General features: G+C 45.7%; 1 protein-coding gene across 2 annotated transcripts in view; it reads left to right on the top strand.

The window, feature by feature from the left end:
• The window catches only part of DRGX (dorsal root ganglia homeobox), a 36375-nt gene extending 15457 nt beyond the window's left edge, over positions 1-20918 (top strand). Inside the window, exons 1-7 of one of the 2 annotated variants that reach the window (XM_048069196.2) lie at positions 4069-4401; positions 5000-5116; positions 6731-6828; positions 7031-7132; positions 9704-9876; positions 10086-10198; positions 20236-20918. In XM_048069196.2, coding sequence (XP_047925153.1) covers positions 5083-5116; positions 6731-6828; positions 7031-7132; positions 9704-9876; positions 10086-10198; positions 20236-20498 — 783 coding nt within the window. In that variant the 5' untranslated portion in view covers positions 4069-4401; positions 5000-5082 and the 3' untranslated portion in view covers positions 20499-20918. Of the gene's footprint in view, positions 1-4068; positions 4402-4999; positions 5117-6730; positions 6829-7030; positions 7133-9703; positions 9877-10085; positions 10199-20235 lie in introns of those variants that run through there. The other variant, XM_048069194.2, reaches the window with a different exon arrangement.
• Positions 20919-22914: the final 1996 nt, after the last annotated feature.

The raw sequence follows: 22914 nt of genomic DNA on the forward strand, positions 1-22914 counted from the left end.
TCAGTCCAGACTGAAGCTCTCAAATGAGAAAAAATATATCCATCATATGCGCTCCCCATTAGAGGGAAAAAAAAAAAAAAAGGAAGAAAAAAAAAAGCTTACTTTCATTATAAGTGGGACCAGGAACGTAAAAGTTCAATTACCAGAATGCATTTGCTTTGTACATTTTAAACCTGCCATAGCTAGTATAACCGGCACATGCAGTTCTGTCTAATTGCTGCTTTCCAGCTTGGCCTAATTGATGCTCTGATTTGCAGTCACCTACCTCTACATGAGCCTGTGTTTCATTACATTTTACCCTTGCTCCCGAAATCCTAAAATCCCCATGGGGAGAAATAGATTACAGCAATACAGAGCTTTTGTGTGTGAACTGACAATTCTTTCTCCCCTATACTTTTCTTCATCTACATGTGAACAATGAAAACACAGTGGGCTGACTAAGGGATGTATTTGTTACACTCAAATGCTCCTTATTTAGGCAGGCATAACTCTTCTTGAACTCAGTAGGAGTTTTAAACTCTGAATGAAAACGGCAGTGGGATAAAATCAGCTCAGAGATATTTTAATAACCTAATTGGGATGCTTATGTTACAAAACTGTGTTATTCAATCTCTAGTCATAACTAGAAAGAAAGTTACTTGCTGAAGAACGTGTCAGTATTTTCCGTGGAGAATGATTTAAATAAAACCTTTAGAAATATGGAAATCTCATGGTTTTAGCTTTAAATAAGCATTTCAATCATAATTTTTTAAAGAAAAAAACCACCTAATGTCTCCTGCAGCTTTGATTTCAAACACGTCACATTCTTCATTAAAGCAATCATTGTTAAAACAGAGGGACATAAAGCAACATAGGATTTATTCCTTCATTAAACTGATGATCCGTATATGAAGCCAATTAACATTATGAGTCTGGTGAACATCAAGTGTAAAGAGGTTACAGAAAATTAAAAGCAGTCACCTTGGTCTTTAGATAAAGAAAGAACACTTTTACATTATAAATTATAAGAGTGTCCAAGCGGGACAAATCGGCAAATTTGGTTAATTGGAAAATACATTTTACTGCACATGAATTAGGGTAAAATAACCTTTTAGCTGCTAGCTTTTTTTGTGGTCAGGTATTGAGAATCATGGGAAAGGAAGTGTTTGGATATGGAAAGACAAGAGAGCCATTTCATCAAACTTGAGCTATTCAGACTTTCTTGAGTGTTACAAACGATCCCCTCAAAGCTGAGAGCTCTGAGGGAAAACGTCCATTCAGTTCCTGCGCTGATCAGCCCAGTGCTGGGTTTTACTGTCACGGGAGGAAAATGAGAAGAGATGTGTTTGTGTGTGCAGCACAGGACAGTTTTACTGTAAGACAGACACAATCACCAAAACATCCATCCAGAATTATACCGGGCTTCTCCTTGCAGACCTGTTACCTAATACTGACAATAGCAATGACGACGATGATGATAAGCGTCAAAGCGTGGGGCAGACTTTAACAACTTTGCAAAGAAGGGGTTTTCTGGCTGAAATACAGTAGCTCACCTCTGTGTGTTATTTCCTGCTTCGGACCGCTTTTAATGCTGCCCTTTGGTAGCTAGGAGAGAGGAGCTATCAGAGGAACGCTGCCCACGACTCGAAGCGGTTTCTAGTTATTTTCGGGGGTCCCAGCTTCGCAGGAAAGCGTTTATAAAAGGGGGGCACGGAGAGAGGCAGCGGCGGCGCTGACAGCGCTCCTGCCCGCGGGGAAGGGGCTTTCCCCGTGCTACACCCCGGCGGGCCGGGCCATGCCGTGCCGTACCGTGCCGAACCGTGCCGGGCCGGACAATGCCGGGCAGGACAATGCCGGGCCGGACAATGCCGGGCCGTGCCATGCCGTGCAGTGCCGGACAATGCCGTGCCGGACAGTGCCGAGCCGAGCCGAGCCGAGCCGAGCCGTGCCGGGCGCGGAGCTCTCCCGGGTGCTGAACCGCGCCGCAGCCGCCGCCCCCGGGCTCCGGCCGCCGGCGAGCGGCAGAGCCCAGCCTCCGAAGCGGCAACTTTTAATTATCGTCAACCCCGCGCCTCGTGCATTAAAATTAAAGAGGCACCGAGGTGGCGAGAGGTGGGGGATTTTATATTGCTTGGTTATCTCCTTGTTTTGCAGCTGCTGCTCCTTGGGAGAAAGTTGAGCCGACCGGCTCCCTGTCCTCCTGCTTCTATTTAAAAAGCAGCACTTGGAGCACTTCCCCGGGCTCCATTTCCCCCTCGCTGCCTCCCGTAATGCGCTGAACTTGCAGGCTTCAAACTGCCGGAGAAAGTGAGTCTTGGAGCCAAAAGAGCAATGCAGCCCCCTGACTAGAGCAAGGCCTGAGAGTGCCGTAATGAAGTTATTATTATTTTATTAGGGGTTCTTATGATAAAACACTCACTTTCACTCTCTCCGCGACGTCAGAGGAAGGAAAAGGCACGTCTGTCTCCGTGCAAAGGGATCCTGCGGTACTGGCCCTGCATGGATATTAAAGGCTGGGATGCAGAGGCTGGCAGGGGAGATCCAGGCGGTACCTCTGGGTTATGTTCTTCTTTTTAAGGTTAATTGACCTAAAGCATGTGCTGCTATTTTAAGGAGTGTGGTCAGATTCAGAACATTGGTCTTGCGTGGTGCTGCTGTAAAAGCCGGCTCGATTCATAGCAGACTTCGCAGTTCAGAGACTTGCCTGGATGGTAAGTCAATAGTATTTGTTGTCAAACAGTGATTTCCCTAAAAGCCCTTATGTATGTGTATACATATAAATATATATAAGCATGTATGAATGTAGCTTTCTAAACCTATTACTGGTATGCTAAAATTGTAGGTGAATGGGTAAGATAAGATCAGATCTGTTTGGCTCTTTGCTTTTGCCTTGTTTTGCTAAAATAATTCTTTACAAGACTGAAACATAATTTCAGCGTGACTATACATTAGGGGGATTTCTACATCTATGCCTAGTGTGACAGGCAGACAGAGCAGGTGATATTTCTAGAGCCTATTAGTGTTTATTTAATGAGATCATATACGCAGAACAACTTTCCAAAGACATCGTCTCTTTAAAATCTCTATCCATTTCTGCACCTGTATCGTCTGTATCCATCTCCTTTGCTCTGGTATGAACGTGCTACCTCTTTAAACTCCCATCAGATCTAAGAGAGCCTGTGTAGATTTGCTCGCCCTTCCTGCACAGAACATTACAATGTTTATAAAATATTAAATTTGTGTAGTCTGCCGGAGAAGCAATTGTTCCAAAATAAAATCAGCAGTCTAGACGAAACATAGACACCAGAACTTATCAACAGTTGTCTGACTTACATCTTCTGATGCATCTTGAGTGGGTCATAATACCAACTTTATTTTCAGTGGTGCATAAATTAATTACACGCATTTAATAACCAAAATATCATTATATTCCCCCTTTAATATCATAAAGGCTTTACGCCAGGGAAGCACTTAATGTGCAGGGGGCCATAACAGGCTATTATCCTTGTGTAATGCTATTACAGAACCAATTATGCGCCATTATACTTGCTTTTTTTGCAGTTTATGTGATTTGATCCAATCCCGCGTCCCTGACTTGAAAATTTCATCTGGGTACTTTAAAGTCTAATTTTCACCCGGGCTGAGGCAAGGGCCATCTCTCTCCGCTGAGCCTATGCCTCGGATGCATTTTAAAAGTAATTGCAAAGGGTCCCGCCGCATATCATTTGCAGACGGGAAGCGAGCATAAATCCAGAGACCCCTCGCTGTGAACAAAATCAAACTTTGCTGCCGTACGATCGCTTGGAAAGGCAAGGCGTGTGCAGAGCGGCCCCCCAAAACCCATCCAGCGGCAATTAGCCGCCGCTTTGTCAGCGCCGGGGTCCAGGCAGGGCTGGCACGGCTCCGCACGGCTCGGCACGGAGCAGCACGGCACGGCACGGCACGGAGCGCTGCATCCCCCCCCGGCCCCGCAGCCCCGGGGCACCCCGGATTTGGGGGGGCGCCGGGGGCCGCCGAGCCCCGGAGCGCGAACGCTCGGAAAAGAATGGGATTTTGTTGCTGCTCCTCGCATTCCTGGTGTTTGCTGAGAAATGACGGGTTTTTTTCTTTTCATCTTTTTTTTTTTTTTTTTTTTTTTTCTCCTCTACACACCACGTGGGCCATTTGTAGGGCCCAATAGACCTATCCAAGTTACTCACTGTAGACAGCGCTGGAAATAATCAGATTAAGGCCAATTATGCGTGAGATTATAAAGGCAAGTGCTGAGAGGCAGAGCATGCTGTAGACAGATATAAAGACATCTGGCCACTTCCAGAACTCCACAGAGCCCTTCTGTCTCTGCAGCCAACAACTCACAGCGCCTTATTCCAGTGCAAAATACCCCCAAACCTTACTGGTGATTTTTACTTCTGTTCGGTTTAGGTATGGATTGCTATTTTTATTTACCTTCTGGATTTTCTTACATGACTGCATAGAAATTTGAATAGTTTGTTGTTGTTGTTGCTGAAGACATTGGTTTCCAACCCGAACGCAGCTCCCAGCATGTTGGATGCTTTTAAAAGAAGACAGCTTTTAGGTTTTATTGCTGTTTCATTTAGGCAAAATAGTTTAGATTTTTTTAAAGCAATTCATTCTTAGCTGTAAGATTATTTTTTTTATTATTTTATGTAATGTAATTATTTGCTCTGGAAGTAAATACTTGATATATACATAGATAGATGTGTAGATAGAAGAACGGGAGATAGATGATCAGCTATCTGGAGGGGAAAAGAAAAAGAAAAGAGGAAAAAAGAAAAGAGGAAAAGAAAAAAATAAAAAGAAGCAACAAACTTTTACTGGTTCTGGTCACTGTGCACCTACCATGGAGTTTTCTGCCTTTGGCTTTTGTAGCGCGCTGCACGCAGCGTTAGGCACGACTTTCTCGGCCTCCTCTGGGACGGGCTCTGGGCTCGTCAGGGAGTTTCTCGGGGTGCTTTCTCCTGGTTCCTCACCTTTCTTTTCTCTCCCTCTCTGTCTCCAGGTCTGCAGGAGACCCCTCGGCGCTGTCTGGCAGGGAAGCCCCTCGCAGCGCTGGGCAGCGGGCGGCAGCCCGGCCGCGGGGCCATGTTCTACTTCCACTGCCCCCCGCAGCTGGAGGGTGAGTGCGGCTGGGGGCTGGGGGTCCAAGTCGCAGGGGTGCAGGGGCTGGGGGCGAGGGATGCTCAGCACTGGCCTGGCACGGGCAGCTGCCTGCCGGGAGGAGAGCGGAGCTGTACGGAGGCGCCTCATCTTTTTCCAAGGGCAAACACAACCCTACTCCCCCCCTCCCCGCGCGCCCAGCTTTCCCCTCTTGTCACAGGGCGGAAAGAAGGATTGCATGTTTTTTTTTTTTTCTTTTTAATTTGATTCCTGTTGGAAAGGCCTTGTTTTTACACCCCCCCGCCCTCGTTTTGCCACCTGCCTCCCCTCTGTGGATAGCGATCCCGCAGTTGAGCCTCGGGCGATGAAAGAGATGCTTTTCTCCCCTCCCAGCACAGATGTTGGTGTCATGGCTGTAATCGGGACACTTTCAGGACGTGGTCACGCCTCCTCCCTCCAGCCAAAGGGACCGCATAAATCTTTAATGTTATTTTACAAACATTCTGCGGGAGGATGGGGAAAGACGAGGCACGGCTGAAAAAAAAAAAAAAAAAGAGAGAGAGAGAAAAAAACATTTGGGAGGGTTCTTCCTTGTGTTTTTGACCGGGGGCTTTTGTTTAATGTTTCTTGTGTTTTTGTTTCTTTCCTTTTCTTTTAAAAAACCGGCAGCCTACGGGCTTTCCCCGGGTCCCCCCGCATGTTTCCCGGCCGCGCACCTTCCCGTGCCGGGCCAGGTCTGTGACCCCCAGTCCCTCCTGCCCGCCCTCCAGAAAAGGTTTTTTCCCTCCGAAGCGCTGCCAGGAGCCGCGGCGCTGCCGCCCCGGGTGCCCCCACAGGAGCCTGGCGCTGCCCGGGGGGAGCCGGCCCCGCGAAGCCGCCCCGGCCGGGGCCGGGGTCCCTGCGGTCCCCGCCGTGCTGCCGGGCTCCTGAGCGCCTTTCTTCGTTAGTTTTTGGCCGAGAGCTTTGCAAACGTGCTTTTGTTCGCTCGGTCGGTTGTGGTTTGGTTTAGGTGTTTTTTTTTTTTTTTTTTTCCTGGAGCCCGGTTTTGGCTGCGGGCGGTGGAGGGTGACACCGCCCGGCGTGGGGCATCCCAAGTGAAAACTGGCACAAATCCCAAACCGCCTCCTCTGCCCCCTGAACCAACCAAACCCCAGAGGCGGCTCCAGAAGGGCCCTTTACCGGGCAGCCTTTGGGCGGCTTGGGGCACCCCGGGGAGACCCGGAGAGAAGCGAGGGGGCTCCGGGGTCACCGGGACAGTGTTTTATCCGGTGCTGAGCATCGCCCGGGGCCGCAGGGAGCCGTCCGTCCGTGCGAGGAGGGGTTAGGGCCGTTCTCCCGGTGATGCTGCGGGGTGAGCACGGCGTCGAGGCGCCCCCGGTCCCCGAGCGGCCGCGGCGAGGGGAGCGGGGCCGGGGTCTGGGGGGCTCCCGCCGGGCAGCTCTGCGGGCTCGGTCCTGGGGACCCTCAGCGGTGGTTTTGTGGGCTTGGGGACTTGTCCGATCCTGTTTGCTCGGTGGGCTGGGGGGACGGGGACAGGGACAGGGGAATGGCCAGGTGCCGGGGCAGCGCTGCCGCCCCCCTTGTCCGCTCCTCAGCCGCCCCGGCTGCCCCTAACGCGGCTCTCGGCCCGCAGGCGCGGCCCCCTTCGGAGCTCACTCCGCCGGCGACTTCGACGACGGGTTCCTGCGGAGGAAGCAGCGCCGCAACCGCACCACCTTCACCCTGCAGCAGGTAGGAGCCTGCCCCCCGAGCTGCCCCCCGGGCTGCCCCCGAGCTGCCCCCTGAGCTGTCCCCCTGCCAGCCCTCTGCCCGGTCCCCCGCATAAACCCTGGGTCTGCCGGCCACAAGCTCCCCGGTACGGCTGCCCCCAGCCCGCGGCTCCCCCTGCCCGCCTCCCGTGCCCTGACATCTTCGCTTTCCTTCCCTCCACCAGCTCGAAGCCCTGGAAGCAGTTTTTGCTCAAACCCACTACCCCGATGTGTTCACTAGGGAAGAGCTGGCGATGAAAATCAACCTCACGGAGGCCAGGGTGCAGGTAAACATGCCGGGGAATTATTTAACTCTCGGGTATTCAAACTGGCAAACTTTTTTTTTTTTTTTTTTGACATCAAGACTGCAGAGTGCACATTTGGCCAAAGAACGCAAATGAAGACGATCTGTCATTTTCATGATGCACTTTAATAACATCAACATAATGTGGAATATTAGATTAGGTTGATTAATCGGTCATTCATAATTAACTAGTGATAATGTTCTACACTAATTTGTCCGCGTCTCCAAGGTACTAAATTACATCAATGCACATCCATTTCCTTGCTTTTGGAGGGGGGTGTGTGTGGAGAAAAGAGCTGAGACGTGATTCTCCAAAGCAACTATGACCACTGTCAAGCAGTGGGGTTAGTCAACTGCGGGGAGCCCAGCTGCTAGCAAGAAATTGCTGCACCTCCTCAACTTTTCTCCCTTTTGCCTACTTTCCAAACACTTAATTTAGATGGCTAAAACGCTTGTAGAACAATTCTTACACCTTTAATATGATCCAATAAATGCCATTGTCCATGATCGCTCCCCCCTTCACCACACCTTCCTTCCTTCTTTACTTCCTTCCCTCCCTGTTTTTTTCTCCCTTTTTTTGACCCAGGTGTGCGTTTGTTTTCCATACTTAGAGATTAACTTTGTGTAAGTGCTTACAAGCTCTGCTCAGAACAGCAGTCCTGCAGTTGTAAGAGATGGATTCATATAACTCTGCAGGCATCCACCGCTGATTTGCAAGCCATTTTTTGAACACGATTATGTATTCATTTTATTTATGGGACTTTTCTGCATGCTGTTTCTGTGTTTTTTTTTTTTATTTAGGTGCTCGGGGTTAAGACTATGCAAAGATCTAATTGTAAGAAATATAATAGCTTGCCTTTTGTTCCCTAGGGTCATGTTAGTATCTCTTAAAACCCAATGGCTGAAGAGAGATAATGGAATTCACTGCAGTAAATTGGGGATTGTAAACAAATTATTTCTCCTATAATCAGATTATGCGATCCTGATTATTAAATCTGAACATGAATCATTGGTCATATGTGGGCAAATTAAACTGATTATTATTTGGAAATGAAAATCTCCTTTTGCCAGTGCATTGTAGGTACTGGCTTAAAAAAATAATAAAAAATGCCATTTTAGCTATTGGTGCCTAAAGACTGAACTGCAAATTGAGATAAATGGGACAATTATTGAGCATTCAGAAGTGGAAGATCATAACTTCTTCCTGAAAGGTGCAAGGGTGAGATAGGGGTGGTGACAATTAGATTGCTGAGGACTGGTGTTTAGCCTTGTTGTTGGCTATTATGCAAACAGACAATAGATGCAAGCATTTGTTTAGCCTGCTTTCATGCAGGGACATGGGGAAACACAGAGGATGGGAGATATGTTTACATTTATACCCCTTGCTCATTCAAATATGATTAATGTGCTATAAAGCAGAGTCTTAATCGAAGATGATGTTGTCAAACAATAACTAAATAGGGAAATAAACGACTTCATCATGCTCTTTCCTCAGAAGCAGGCGAACTGTCAGTGCAAAGTCATTAAAATATGATAATGAAAAATAGCTCAATTAAATGTTGTTATAGCTGTGACCTTCATTCAATTAAGACGCAAGGAAGTGTCTGCATTTTGCTTTGCATTTAACTGCTCTAAATTTAGAATATAGATAAAATCATTATTCAACGTTTGCTGATACATGCAATTAAAAGGCAGCTAACTAAAATGGAGTTGTAGGAGGAGAATAATAATAATAACAATCTTGCCTATACTTGAAGTCATGTATTAAAACGTGGATTTCTTGACCTCAAGACAGGCTCAGCTTTTTCCACCTAAAATAAGATGCTTTCAGAGCATCAGCCCCAAGGTAAATGAAAAAAGTGTTTGGACTCAAAGTCAGGCAGCAAAATCAAGAGCATGAACATTTCTATTGCGTAACAGGGAAAAATAAGGTTTGGAAAGTGGTGTGTATTAAAATGCAGGATGATCTTCCTGAAAGAGTATCTACCTCTTTTTGAGTCATCTAAATGCAGAGTGGACAAATACATCAGAGGAATAACAGCAAGTATCAAGCCTCTCCAGGGAATGGGATGGCTGAGATGCCCTAGTATGTACTTCTCATTTCTGACCTCCCTGACTCTAGCAGGAGCTCACCTAAAGACTTCCATACGGTTTTGCCAGGGTGCTTAGATACATATTTAAGTCCTTCCAAGGATAGAAGGATTTTAGACATGTTAAAACATAGAATTCAGTGAGAATGAAATGTGTGTAAAGGCAAGCACGCGTTTAAATATTTTGCTAACTGGCACAGTAACATCAAAGATTTTTTTTCTCTTAAATATCTCTTTTGACTGTCTTTAGACATTCCTGGCTTGTTTTCCAGACACAGAAATATTCTGGATAGAAATATTAATATTAAGGCTCAGCTAGAATAACAACAGGGACATAAAATCAGAGGAAATTCTAGCCAAACTTCAAAATGACTGATCTCACTAGAGTAACAGTTCAGCAACAGTTGACTTGTTTTGCATATGGCTAAATGTGGTATTCAGCCTGGATTGCTCTCCTGCTCCAGGTGTGGTTCCAAAATCGAAGAGCTAAATGGAGGAAAACAGAGAGGGGGACTTCCGACCAAGAGGGCTCTAAGGAAGCAATGGCTGAGGTGGCACCTCCTGTCAGGAATTTAAATTCCCCTTCTCCAGCAGATCAAACCAGGAATAAAAAAGAGAGCCTGGAGATCCAGCAGAGGTAAGAGTAACACATGCCGTCAACTGCCTCTCTTTGGGGCAAGCATGCATCATATATATGTACATACGTACAGACTTGACTGATGCTAAGCTTTGACCTAGACAGTATCGTTTTCAGGCACAGCTCTGAGCATGTTTGTGTATATGCACATATGTTGTCTTTGGAGTCAGCTAGTTCTGTTTTGAAAGTTGTTTTCTCTTCCCCATCAGCCTGAGCCGAGCAGTCGGTCCCACAGGACCTTTCTTCCCCTCCTGCCTGCCAGGGACTCTTCTCAACACGGCCACCTACGCACAAGCTTTATCTCACGTCGCCTCTCTAAAAGGTAAGTCACTTTGTTTAACTTCAGATATAAACTCAAAGAGCAGATTGTTCATGTTGAGTGGTATGCTCTCCCCTAAGCCAGCGGAGAAGCCTCTGGGAAATGTTGGATCCTTCTTTCTGTTGTGACGGGTGATAATTGCATTGACTGATGCTGCAGGTACAGAAGCTAGTCTCCTCTGGTAGATCGTAGTGTGGTTTGTGGTGAAGTTCTGTCGTTTTAGTCAGTTACTTTTAGTGAGATCAGGTTTTGTCTCAATTTGCAAGGCAGGTGGGGTTTGGTCCTTTAGAGTTTTCTTTGCATGAGCTTTTTTTAAGAGTCAAATTTATTCTAATAAATTAGTTATACACGTCCTTTTGCATTATACATTACCTGGCACCGTTGCTGATGCCTCATCCACTCTTTGCATGCAGTTTCCTTTGCAGTATGTTTTTGCACAACGCTAGACCTTTCTTTTCTTGACCAGTCAGTCCCCTCTGAGATCTTGAACACAGAGTGTATGAGGGGACAGGGGAGCATACAAAGCAATTCCACATTACCTTGGACCCAGGCAACAGGAAACTTGCATCCAGTGTCCATATCCTTTCAGGTTGCCAAAAAGCAGCAGTATGCATCTTTTAAAAATAAATCACCAGCTGATCCATTAGCTGTTCCTAGTCTAACAATTTCTTAGACTAAGGGTGTAGGCAGGATGAATTCAATTTATAGATTTATAGGATGTAAGGTCTCATAGCTCTGCCAAGCGCAAAGTGGCATATACCTTTGCTCTATGCCCCAGTGCAGTGCAATATATTGTGAGGAAAATTTCCTCATTTAGGACCTCCTGCTCTGAAAATTAAAGTCTTCTAAAATCTCTATGTTCCCTGCCATACCACATGCTCCTTGAGAGTATTTTCAATTAAATCAGTACAGTCAAGGTATAGTTCTGAAGCAAATGCTTGGAAGTGCTGAGATTTGCATTAAGTCCAGCATCTTGTCCCTGTTCTCCCCTTCTTCATGTCCTTCCAAAAAAAGCAGAAGACACAGCATAAAGCAGGTGCCAGTTAGGTAGGCGTAGGACCTGTGATTTTGAACCAAGAAAGGCCACAGAGGTGTGATCTGAGCCCTAGAACTTAAAGGATGATTGTCAACCTAAACCCTGTAAGCATGCAGTGGCTGTTGGACTGCGCAAAGCCCCTTGATCTCTGCCCTGTGACCGTGAGCTCCTGGGGCAGAGACTTTCAGCTTCTCCCACTGGACAGGAACAGCCTCTCGGGAATAGATACAGGTGGAATTCTGGGGGCAACCAGGTTAGTCACTTGCAAATACAGTCCTGGGAAGGTTGAAGGGTGTGGAAGTAGGACTGTGTTCAGTGAATAATTTCAGGTGGAAGTAAGGGCTGCTTTTTTCCTTAAAATTTACAGTTTAATTTGTTATCACGTTTCATGTTTAAATTTAGCTAAATTTTAAGAAAAATAATGCCAATAAATTGAAGCTCAGCAAAATGAAGTGAAAATGAACAAATGAAAAAGTTGTCACGAGTATTTTAAAAGTTTTATTTATTTGGAAGACTTCCCAACATTGTTTTCTGTGATTGTACAGCTTGGCCACCAAATTGAGAAATTAATAATTTGCTCCTTTCTGCATGATAGCAGTTTTACAGCTAAGGGCAGGAAAAATCCTATTCCTGAATCTCAGGGAGAGATGATCATTAGATAGTTGCCCAGACTAAGAGACATTCCCTGAAAAACTGGTCCCAAATGAAAATACAGATTTTTTATAATTTGACTAGAGATGGACAGTTATCAGGTGCATGTATATTCTCTTGATGAATGTTCTCAGCTATACATGCAGTTTCTTGCTAAGATGCCTGGTTTACATTTCCTGTGTGAAACTAGAAATCTCTGGATATATGCAAGGAAATGGGGATATTGGTGTGTATTGAGCTTTTAAGAAATCCAGTTACAGATTTTCATATCTGCATATCCAACTACCATGAGCTTTGTGGAGCTGCGTATGCCTGTCGGCATATTGTTATGCTTGCACGGAACTGGTATATTGAGCTGCTCCTTTCTTCTGCAGCTAGGTCTCAGTAATGTCAAAGTTTGGCTTTAGCGTTACGAGGGAAGAATTTTAGTGTTGTTCTGTAAGGTGGCAAGTTTGATTTATACAAGTAGGGAATAACTGTGTCATCTTTCTTGTGGTATTTACATGTGGAATACGGTCTCCTCTTTCCTTGGCTCATCTCCATAAGTTCCCCTTTCCCTGTTTCTCCAAGATCAATTCACCTGGGCTGGGACAGGGGCTGTGCACGGCAGACCTGTGCTTCAATCTCATTAATTGGCAGTGACAAACAGGACTGTTTCTAAAGTGCTGCAGAGACCAGAAGGAGTACAGACATGATTCACATACTGTTTGCTTTGGTATGGAAACACCAAATGAGTGGCGGTCCATCTAAACTATGCATTTGAGAGCACAGCCAAGCTCGCACGTAGGCCTGAAGGAAGAGATAATGGTTGTAGGAAGGAAGGAAAGGACAGGGAGAGACTCAGTGTTCACAAAGCCTTTATATGACCTTCTTCGTCTCACTCAGTTCAGTTAGTTTGATTCTCCCTTCTCATTTCCCCCTTTAAGGTAGGGGCAGATATGTACAACTTCAGGTCCATCGAAGAAAATCTAACCCTACATTTAGGCGGACATTACTTGGTGTCCTTACGTATCTTAATGAAGTCTCCTAAGCATCTCCCTTGAGAATCTAGTCTCATTTTGCAACTGAAATGCTGACAGAGCTCTGCCACAGTGAATCTGAGAGTGTAGGACTTTAAGCAACACAAAATCCTATCAAACTCAACACAGGACATAACGTTCCAAGCTGTTGGGTTTTTTGGATTACTTAAATTCAACAAGTAGTAAGATTTTTCCAAGATTTTTCACATTTTATGGAGGAGTTAAATGACCAAGAGCTCCTTCTGGCATCTCTCTTGTGCTGACCACAGTTTGAAACTACCAGGAATTCTTTGTGCTTTTGAAAGCAAAATAATTCCTCCAGAATCAAAGCACCATTTCACTACCCGTGAATGCATGACCCTACTTACTTCTATGCAAATTTCAAACGAAATGCTGACAAAGAGGTCCTCTGTGTGAATCCTGTAAATAGATACATATTCTCTCCATTGGGAGAACAATCCTGGCCAGTAAAGGGAACTGCATTCTCCAGTAAGACCGTAAAGGTTGTCTGCAAACAAAAGGCACTCTCAGGACGCCATATACCACTGGGAAGTTTAGGTTATTTTCTTTTGAGGAGATAAGATGTGCTTTGTTGGGCTTGTGAGCCAACACTTTGTTGGTGTCAGTGAGTAATATTTGACTGATGCTTTAGAAGGAGACAATTAAAATCAATACAGTGCATAACAAGTGATGATAGTGATGTAACTAATTAACAATTATTTTATGCTCTCAGGAACAATTTTCATTCTGCCACCTGAGAATTCTCTGTCTTCTGTAAAGAAACTAATACCTCTCTTTCTCTTTCTCTGACTTTGATTGCTTGGCTCCAGCCCCAGATTTCCAAGGCTGCATAAAGTGGCTAGGGCACATGCTATCTGGATCTAATTCATAATCTAAGGATATGATAAGCATAGTTTCCCAGATGAAGTCAGTCTAGTAAAGACAAGAAATCTCATGACAGCCTAGCACAGGGCAACAGGTTTGCTTTTGGACAGCCTTTGCTTTGGCGTGGCTCTGCAACCCTTCAGCAGGCAGCGCTCATCTGAGTCCCATGGGTGTCAATTGTAGGTAACTTCTGGATATTGCTGGAGCATGAGATTGGATCTGCTCTGGTGACTGAGCAGAAAACTCTTCTCCCTAAGTAATACGTCCCATGAACCCTGCTATCTCTAAAACTGAGATTTTTTTTTTTCTTCAAATGGCTGGTGTTACCACCATAAGATGTTCTGTGAAGAAAGCAGTCCAGCAATACAATAGAGATTACAACAGTAACTCAGAGCATAGACTGTTTCTGAGAAGGGTATATCACCATTGGGCAGTTTTTCTCTGTTGCTGTTCAAGATTCTCTATTCGATAATACAACAGACTTCTTTCTTCCCTTAGGTGTCCTCTCCCTTTCTGAAGTTTAGCACATCAGAGGCTGCTTTCAGTAGCAAGAGTCTCTGAACTACCATATTACCTCACTATATATATTTTTCAGGAAATGCAATTTCTCATTTGAAAAATTAGCATAAGATCGTAATTTTGTTGGGATACCTGGCTTCTTACTTCAATGTTTTAGTTCTTCACCACTGGCCATAGTCAGGAAGAAGTTTGGCTTATACAGAAGAAATTTCTGTTGTTCATTACTGTATGAAATTGTCCTAATTTGACAACTATGCTACTTCATTGTGGTGACTTTGACATTTCCATGATCTCCAAGATGAATCACTTACTGTAAACCATGCATCTGCAGTCCATTTAGTAGATTTAATTGCAGACCTCAAATATGAGGGGAAAATACTTGTTTTATTTATGGGCTATATAACAATAGAGTCATCAGGAGAAGCTAGTGTTCTGTGCAGAGAGAGACCTCAAAGTACCTTCTTAATGGATGACAGCATGAATGCAATTCATTAATGTAGAAGATGTTATTAATGGGTGTAAACAAGAATCTCCGGTTTTTAGCGGAAGTGTTCTACCATTCTGGTGGCTGAAGCCAAAAATGTATCTGTTTCATTCCGCTGAAATTTCCCCAGACCCTGTGATTCAAAGTGCAGTGTATGAGAAGAAAAATAATTACACTTGCCAGTGAATTACTTTCATAATTCACCCACAGCTCTGCTCTGTGCAAGTTATATCTCCGTTGGTTTTCACGGCACCTCCACACCGCTCGCTGCTAGAAAAGCAGGACTGCATTATGCCCATCAAAGTGGATATTCCAGGGCACCATTGATTAGGCTCTTTTCTGGTTTGTTGCTGCTGTGGTTGCTGTTGTTCATATTAGGGAGGCTTAATTGCAGTATCCAGGGCAAAAACAAACAAACAAAAAAAGACAACTAAAGCTGTCCATCCATTACATTTCAATTTCTATTATGGAAAGATGAAGAGAATTTGCCCAACATCATTTGGTTAGAGAAAGACTGAGAAAGAAGTGTTCAAGGACCTGACTTACCCTCGAACTGGTGTTTACTGAATTGAAGCACCAAAACTCTGCAGGTCCTTTGTTTTCTTTGTCATTCAGTAGTACTTGATTATGGACTTACTGACTTTTCTCAACATGTGACCTCGGTAAATTCTTGTAACACAGCAAGTATAGCAAGCATGTTCTGTTTGGCCAATGCATTTTCCCTAGTTCACCTGCCTCTGTGACTTTAGGGAATATAAAACATACTAGTTCAGTGCAGATACTCAGACCTTGAGCAAGTTGCATTGATTCCTGTACCATAAGTCCTCAACTCTGGCACTGCTATACTTCACAGGTAGATTTTTTTCTCCTTTACCACAAATGATAGAGAATATGCTGATAGTGGGAGCGTCTGAGAGTCATATGAAGAAGATTGGTGCTGGCCTGTTCCTCCAGTCCAAATCCTGATTAGATGAGCAGAACTTAGCTGAGCAGGGCTTCCCATTGACCTCTTTTAGAGTGACACATAAGCAGCATTTAGGGTCAGATCATGTGTTTGGGAAAGGCTGTTGATATGGATGGAAAGAATGGTAAAGGGTTGCAGAGCTAAGAGTATTCAAAGAACTGGTTTTGTTCTTCCAGCACTTATGGGCTTTACTGCCAGCTTTCCTGTCCAAACAGGCAAGGTTCTGACTTCTGATTTTTTTTTATTTTTTTTTTAATTTTTTTTTGGAACTGTACTGATGGCACAAATAAAGGATGATGAAATCCACCATTTCCAGTGTCAAGTTATTCATACAAAAACGCTCCAGCTAGAGCTAGCTCCTTGTTTGCATTGGACACATAGGGTTCACAAGCCAAGGAGATACAAAACTATAACATTTGGACTCTGCTGTCAGCTCTGCAGTGCTCTTCCAGCTTCTGGGCAGCACAGGATGCCTTCCACACTTAGCTAGCTTAAGCACTAGGAGGAACCATCTAGCACAACTTTAGCAGCCTTGGGGCTACTCTAAATTACACTGGGAGCAGCTGGTGCCTCCCCATTTCAGTATTTAAGCTCATGCCTCTCTTGTTCTTCTGAGCCTCTTGATTCAGAGCTCAAAAGGTTTGGATAAAGCCACCTTTGTTTTTCCTGCTTGTGCCTCAGGCTTTAATAGACAAAATGTTGGCATCATATATGAAGAGCAAGAGGGAGATCCCCTTGGAATCAGCCCTCCCTGGTAAATGGCACTGTGAACTCAAGGTTTTTGCTGACCTTCCAACCCTTATGAAAATGACTTCAGAGTTTCTGAGGAATTAGAGCTCAAGCAAACCACTGTGACTACAGGAAACTTTATTTAAATCAAGCATAATATTTTCACTGCAAAGAAAACAGCATACAATGGCAGGTGAGGATTTTTAAATCCAAATTTTTCTTCACTTCCCTCCATGTTTAGCTTGCTGTTCATCTGTTCACATCAAATGCTGATATGCACAAATACTGCAAGAGGCAATGAACTGAGGTTTTGCGTTTTGGAAAGACCATCTATTAAATCCTTTAAACTGTTGAGTTGAAATAAAAAATAGATATTTTAAATACCCCACTCTAATCTGAAACTGAACCTTGGAACTGCACAAAAGGGTCCACAACCAAAATTGTAGATCAAATATCATTACAATTGAAATGTGATGTTGGCAGAGACAAGACAGAACTAATTTAATTTTTCCTGTCAGTCTCTGTAGTAGATCAATTAAACTGCCAAGTGGATCAAATATTTCAGACTGTATTTATTACATTAAGTATTTATGTTCAGGCTGAGCATTTAAAGTATGATCTCATATAGGAATACGAGGAGGTTCAGATCAATTCAGCAGAATTTGCTCTAAGTTAATGGAAATCTAATTGTGTATTTTAATTTTGTGTACAATAGGCAGTAAGTTCCTGAAAGAAAGAAAACAGTTCCTTGTCTGTACTGTAGCAATCTGATCCAAATCCCATTAAAGAGATATCAGGCTGTGAGACGTTAGCAGAAGCCGGATCAGGCTCTAAGGCTAAAGGTCTAACCCTCACTGATCTTGATGTGAGTTAGGTGCTTAAACTCTTCTGAGGGTACTAAGTAAGTAGGAACAATTCCTTCCTTCCCCACTGTGAGGTCAGGGCTACTGCAATAAGATGTAAAAAAAACCACTGATGTCTGCTACATGTGGATGCATCTTTCTTGGGTCACATCCCTGTCCATTGTGGGCTGACTGATTGGCAGGTGGAGACCTTGGGCTGCTGATTCTCATGTCGTTTGTCCTGGCTTTTGTGCCAGCAAAGTCGAATAGATTTCACTGGATTTACTGCCTGCAGACATGGGCAATTGCAAAGTAGTTTCAACCCTCCTTTTGCATTCACAGGAAACAATACTAAATCCTAGTCTTTTGTACTCTCGCAGGACCCTGGAGCAAATGACGCTAGTTACTCTACATTTTTTCAGGTGGGAGCTGTTGTTTGCCATTCTTCTAACTTCAGTGAAAATGCAAGGAATGGTTTATGAGTGAATTAATGCTAGAGATATCCTGGTTTCCACCACAGGTAACTCTGCACCCTCAGGTTGCAGAGCCACAGGGTACTATCAGGTCTAATTATTAAGCAAAGAGCTTAGATTGGTACTGAAGACTGTTAAATATTTTATCCCCCTGTAACAATGGAATGAAAATTATTCTTGGGGCCTGGAGTTGATTTCTGCTCTTTAGAAAAGGCGAAGGCTCTTATCTACCTCTCCCCACTGCCTGCTTAGCAGGCAACGTGCTCGTTTCTGGTGGAGTCTCACTCTGTGTAAGAGAGCAGCAGTGCAAAGACAGCAGATGCGCAGGGAGGCCTCTATGTCCCCCATTACAGAACCTGACCTTAAGGTAGTGGGGCTTAATAGCAGTGAAAAAGATGGACTTTCTGCAGCTGAAAGACCTGCAAACTGCAGGGGTTCTGACGTGCCAATCCTCCTCTCCTCCCTCTTGTTAAAACAGTGGCCATCTAGCATCCCTGAAGTGGCTGCATTTCAACAGGACAAAAATGACTAAATGAGCATGGTTGTTGGTGGCAAGAACTATACATTGTGTTACTCAGTGGATTTTGTTATATGTCCTCCCTTTTGTCATGCTTAAACAGCCACAAAATTCAGGTTTGAGTTTCCTAGTTCTAAAATCAAAAAATGGAGGATACCATTCAAGTAGTAAAATTTGCTTGTGTGATTCATTCATATGCCTAAACCTGTGGAAGTGTTGTTGTGCTTATCAGATGCTTTATCAGGGGAGTATTACAAGAGTAACTATATAACTTTTCAGTTATATTAATAACTTTTCCCTTGTAGTATCTTTTTTTTTTTTTTTTAATACAGGGAGTATTTTCTCCTGAAACTTACCTGCAGAGTTTTGATTTCTGACAATTGTTGTTGAGAAGTCTTGCCAACATCCTAAAAACAAACAACTCTCTGCTTTTGTCCCTACCAAGTGGGTGCTGACCCATTGCTATCGAGAGCAGAAGTGTAAGAGAAAGACTACCTTCTCCCTGCAGGCTATTAGTACTATCACTTAGTCATGAGCCATTTAACTCAAATATTAACTGCAGAAATTAAAGCAAGTCCTTGGCTTGGAAAGATCAGAGGAAGACATTGTGTCGTGTCAGGTTGTGTGCGGCCCCACTGTTGCCTGCTGGGGGGTTGCGTATCAGCAAAGGATGGGCTTCTGCCAGGGGCATAGAAGAGGATGTGGAGTTCGTGTGGCCGCTGAGACACCTGGATGTCCCCCAACATTTCTCACCAGAGAGCAAATCAAAGTGGTAGCTCAGCTGCCCTGCCCTGCCTCTCCTCCTCACTCTGACACATTCTGCTCTGTTCAACAGATGCATCTAAGCAAGGTGACTAGGGTGGCTTCTTGGATGGACTGCATGCCCTGTCTGGGGCTCACCCCGGACTTCCGGGAGTCCCAGCATTATCACAGATGAGCCAGAGTGGTTCAGCTTAGGCAGGTAGCCGGTGGAAGGAGGACTGCCCCTGGCAGTGGGGTGCATGCAGTACTTTTGGTTTAAAAAAGCCCATTTCACACTCTTTCCAGTGCTTTGTTGCCTGCTTGAGACAGCCCATGTATCTTAGATGCCAGGTTGGAGATGGTCTGGCCTATCCCTCCTGATGGGACTCTAAGCCGTCTCAGCAGCAGCAGCAGCTTTAGGCGGCCTTGGTTCACTTTTGGAGGCCCTCCTCTTCGAGGCATCATCCCTAAGCAGCACAGAGTTTGGCTGGTGAAGATAGAACAGACTCATGCAGGTAGATGTGATGCCAGTAGCTGGCAGGGCCTCGCCAGGAAAAAGGCTGTCTCATCTTACAGTGAGATAGGAGAAGGCCATTAGTTCCTGCGTAACAACCGGGATATTTTCACATTTTTCTCTGCAGTAATCTTTCAGGTGCAGATAAGTGGTGGAAGCCCCATACTCACCCAACGAATGCTGCTGCCCAGATTGGTCAGACTTGTGGAGCTGGAGGGCAGGAGATACCTCCAGCATGAGGCTAATCATGCTGCAGAGCAGCAGCTTGGGGTGGGAACTGGGGACAAGTTCAGCCTTCCTTGTGGGGAGATCTCATGTGATACAAGTTTCACCACTCGCTTCTGAGCCTGCTTGCCCTCACTTGCTCTATTTGTCACCCTGGATGGCTCACAATGTAGGATCCTTCTCAGTGGGCCTCAGCAGAGCAGGATTTGGCATCCACATACCCACCAAAGGTCAAATGGAGATGGGGCTTTTGCCATTTGAGATCCCAACCCCATCTCTGTCCTCTGTAGGTTGACCACTGAGGGAAAGGCACCACACGGTGTGATGCCAGCAGGTGTGGGTCACCCCGCCGAGGTCAGAGAACCACCCCCACGAGGACGCCCTGCTGGTGGGGCCATCCCTTCCCCAGCAATGACACTGCCTTGTCTCCTTCCTCCCCAGGGAGCCCACTGTGCTCGTGCTGCGTTCCGGACCCCATGGGCCTCTCCTTCCTGCCCACCTACGGCTGCCAAAGCAACCGCACCGCCAGCGTGGCTGCACTGCGTATGAAGGCCCGGGAGCACTCGGAGGCCGTGCTGCAGTCTGCCAACCTCCTGCCCGCCGCCGGCAGCCCTGCGCCTCCTGCCAAACCCGGCCCGGAGGGCAGCCAGGACAAGCAGCCCTCTCCAGCCAAGGAGCACATGGAAGGGGAGAAGAGCGTATGAGGCCGGACCGACACCGGCCCCATGGCCTGAGGCAAGGAACCCACCGCCAGGGCTTTGCCACCAGGGGAACTGCAGTGTGGCCGTGCCCCAGCAGGACGTCACAGGGCCACCAGGGACCTGGCAAGTCTGAGTGGCCTCTCTGGCTGCCTTTCATGCACTTCTGCTTCTTTTGTGCCGCTGTAGGTTCGTTCTCCTGATTTATCGGCACTATCTGTGTTTGGAAATACTCTTGAAACTGTTTTTAGCTCCTCTTCCACATCCCAGGAATGCTGAAATGCCCGGGACCCTGGTTTCCTCCTGCACATCTCATCTCGCTCCCCAGGGCCGTGTATCTCAGCAGCAGGGCCAACCCCAGACCTTTCTGGGGCTGTATCCCATGTGGGCTTGGAACCATCTTCACCTGGTTTTGACCTTCCCAAAAGCAAGCATTACCCTTGTAGGGGTCAGGGCTCCTCCTCGGGGGGCCACCACCACCAGTAACCCACCATGCAGCATGAGATGGGGGGCTGGCAGCAGGGCAGCGCTACCAGATACGGGTTCTGGGGCAGCAGAGGCTTCCAGGCACTATTTACCCCCACCCTACACAGGTGAATGAATGTGCAGGTATACACCAGCCTTGCCTGATGTTTTCTGACAGCTTTTGACTTCAACCAAATCTATCCCAGGCAAGCCAGGTGTAAGAGAAGCAAAAATAGAACAAAACTCTTCATATTTTTTCCTTTTCCCTTCCTTTCCCTGAAAGTCAAACTTTCCATGGAGTAGATTACTGGGAAATTGCAGAGATCAGCTTACCCATGAATAAAATCCTTGCACTTGTCTCTATGTGAACATTAGTCTTGACATTCCCTGGGTTAGACTTAAAAGACACACAACTCCAGAGCAGCGCTCAGAGCTTCAAACGGTAATGCTGGCATTTTAATGGAGAGTGCAGTTATGTCTAGATCTGCACAAAGCTGGGGATGTTTTAGTGTCATTCTCTTGGAAAGAAAGACTGGAAAACAAAATCATCCTGCATTGCAATACTGCAAATATGTCCTTGCATGTCGTGTTTTTAATAAAGAGGAAATAAAGCTTGGAAGGATATTCCTTTATGCCATCCAAAATCAGACTCTTTCATTCACTGAAGGCTGGTTGGAATAACTCTAGATCTGAAAATATCTTAATTATTATACAGTGGACACAGTGCAAAGGAGAAATTGATGCCTCAGGAAATGCGCTTTTATCTCTGACCCAAAACTTCCCAAAGGAAAGTTGAGTAAGATCAGATGCTCCAAGGCAGGTGTTGTATCCGGGGTGCCCCACATTTCTTCCACGCGTAATGCAGATGCAGATTTAAGCTTGGTGATATGGACTTGCTTTTCTCAGTTGCCTTTTGCAGATTCCATAGAATTGTCCACAGACGTCCCTGGAGAAAAGGATGAAACCACTGCTCTGAGACTTGATCAACTAATGTGGAGGCCAGTGAAAAGATTCCTGTCAGCTCCGAAGGTCTTCTGAGCAGGTCTTTTGTGAGAACAGTGCTCAGGTCTGTCCTGCTTCTAACAAGAGTCCATTACAGTCCTAGGAGAGGTGGTTTTTATCCCAGAGGTTGATTTTGGCAGAGATCCTCTCCTAGCAGAGCCCGTAGGTTCCATTTAGCATTTCAGGTCTTTCTGCCACTCCCCATTCAGGGCTGACTCCATGGGTTGTGCCAAAGATCTCCTGCAATCCATGGTGCACACCTTTTTGTGCTGGGTTGCACTCAGCTTCTCATGGAGCCTGAGCTTGATGATGTGCTTGGAAAGGCAGCTCCAAGCAAGGTGGGCAGCAAAAATTTTGCCCCCCTACCCAAGTGATCTCAGCCCACAAAGTCACAGAGCCTGGGACTACTCCCGGGCTCACAGGAGCCTCTGGTGGTGCACACCTACCTTTCTCCAGGCAGGGTTTGGTGTCAGGTCCCATTCAAAGTGTGGAAGCCCTGGTCTTCAAGGGATGGCTTGACAGCACCAAGTACCTTCATTGTGCTGGGAGTGAAGGGTGCCAGGCATCCCCCCAGGGTGGGATTCATTTCCTCTGGACACGAGCCATCAGGGAGGGCAGCGCTGCATCTGTCCTCGGGCCCAAGTACAACAAAAAGCCAGAGAGGACCCACATCTGTCAAACGGAGTCATTTTGCTTTACATGTGTCACACCGTGTGCTTTTTTTTCTGGCAATCCTGAACTTGCAGGAGTGAACATGCAGCAATCTGTGTTCTTTTAGTGTGTTCTAGCTTCAGGAGCTGCACTGCTGAACTGTAAATGGAGACTGTTTCCCTGACTGCAAATTATGGCTTAGTTTGAACGACAGCAACAACCTTTTTCTTCCACCAAAATAAATAGATTGCTATGTGCTTTGTTGCAGTGGGCAGTTGGAGAAGAGAGAATCACTGGTTTCTTA

The sequence above is a fragment of the Anser cygnoides genome, chromosome 7, assembly GCF_040182565.1.
Source record: "Anser cygnoides isolate HZ-2024a breed goose chromosome 7, Taihu_goose_T2T_genome, whole genome shotgun sequence".
NCBI classification, from domain to species: domain Eukaryota; kingdom Metazoa; phylum Chordata; class Aves; order Anseriformes; family Anatidae; genus Anser; species Anser cygnoides.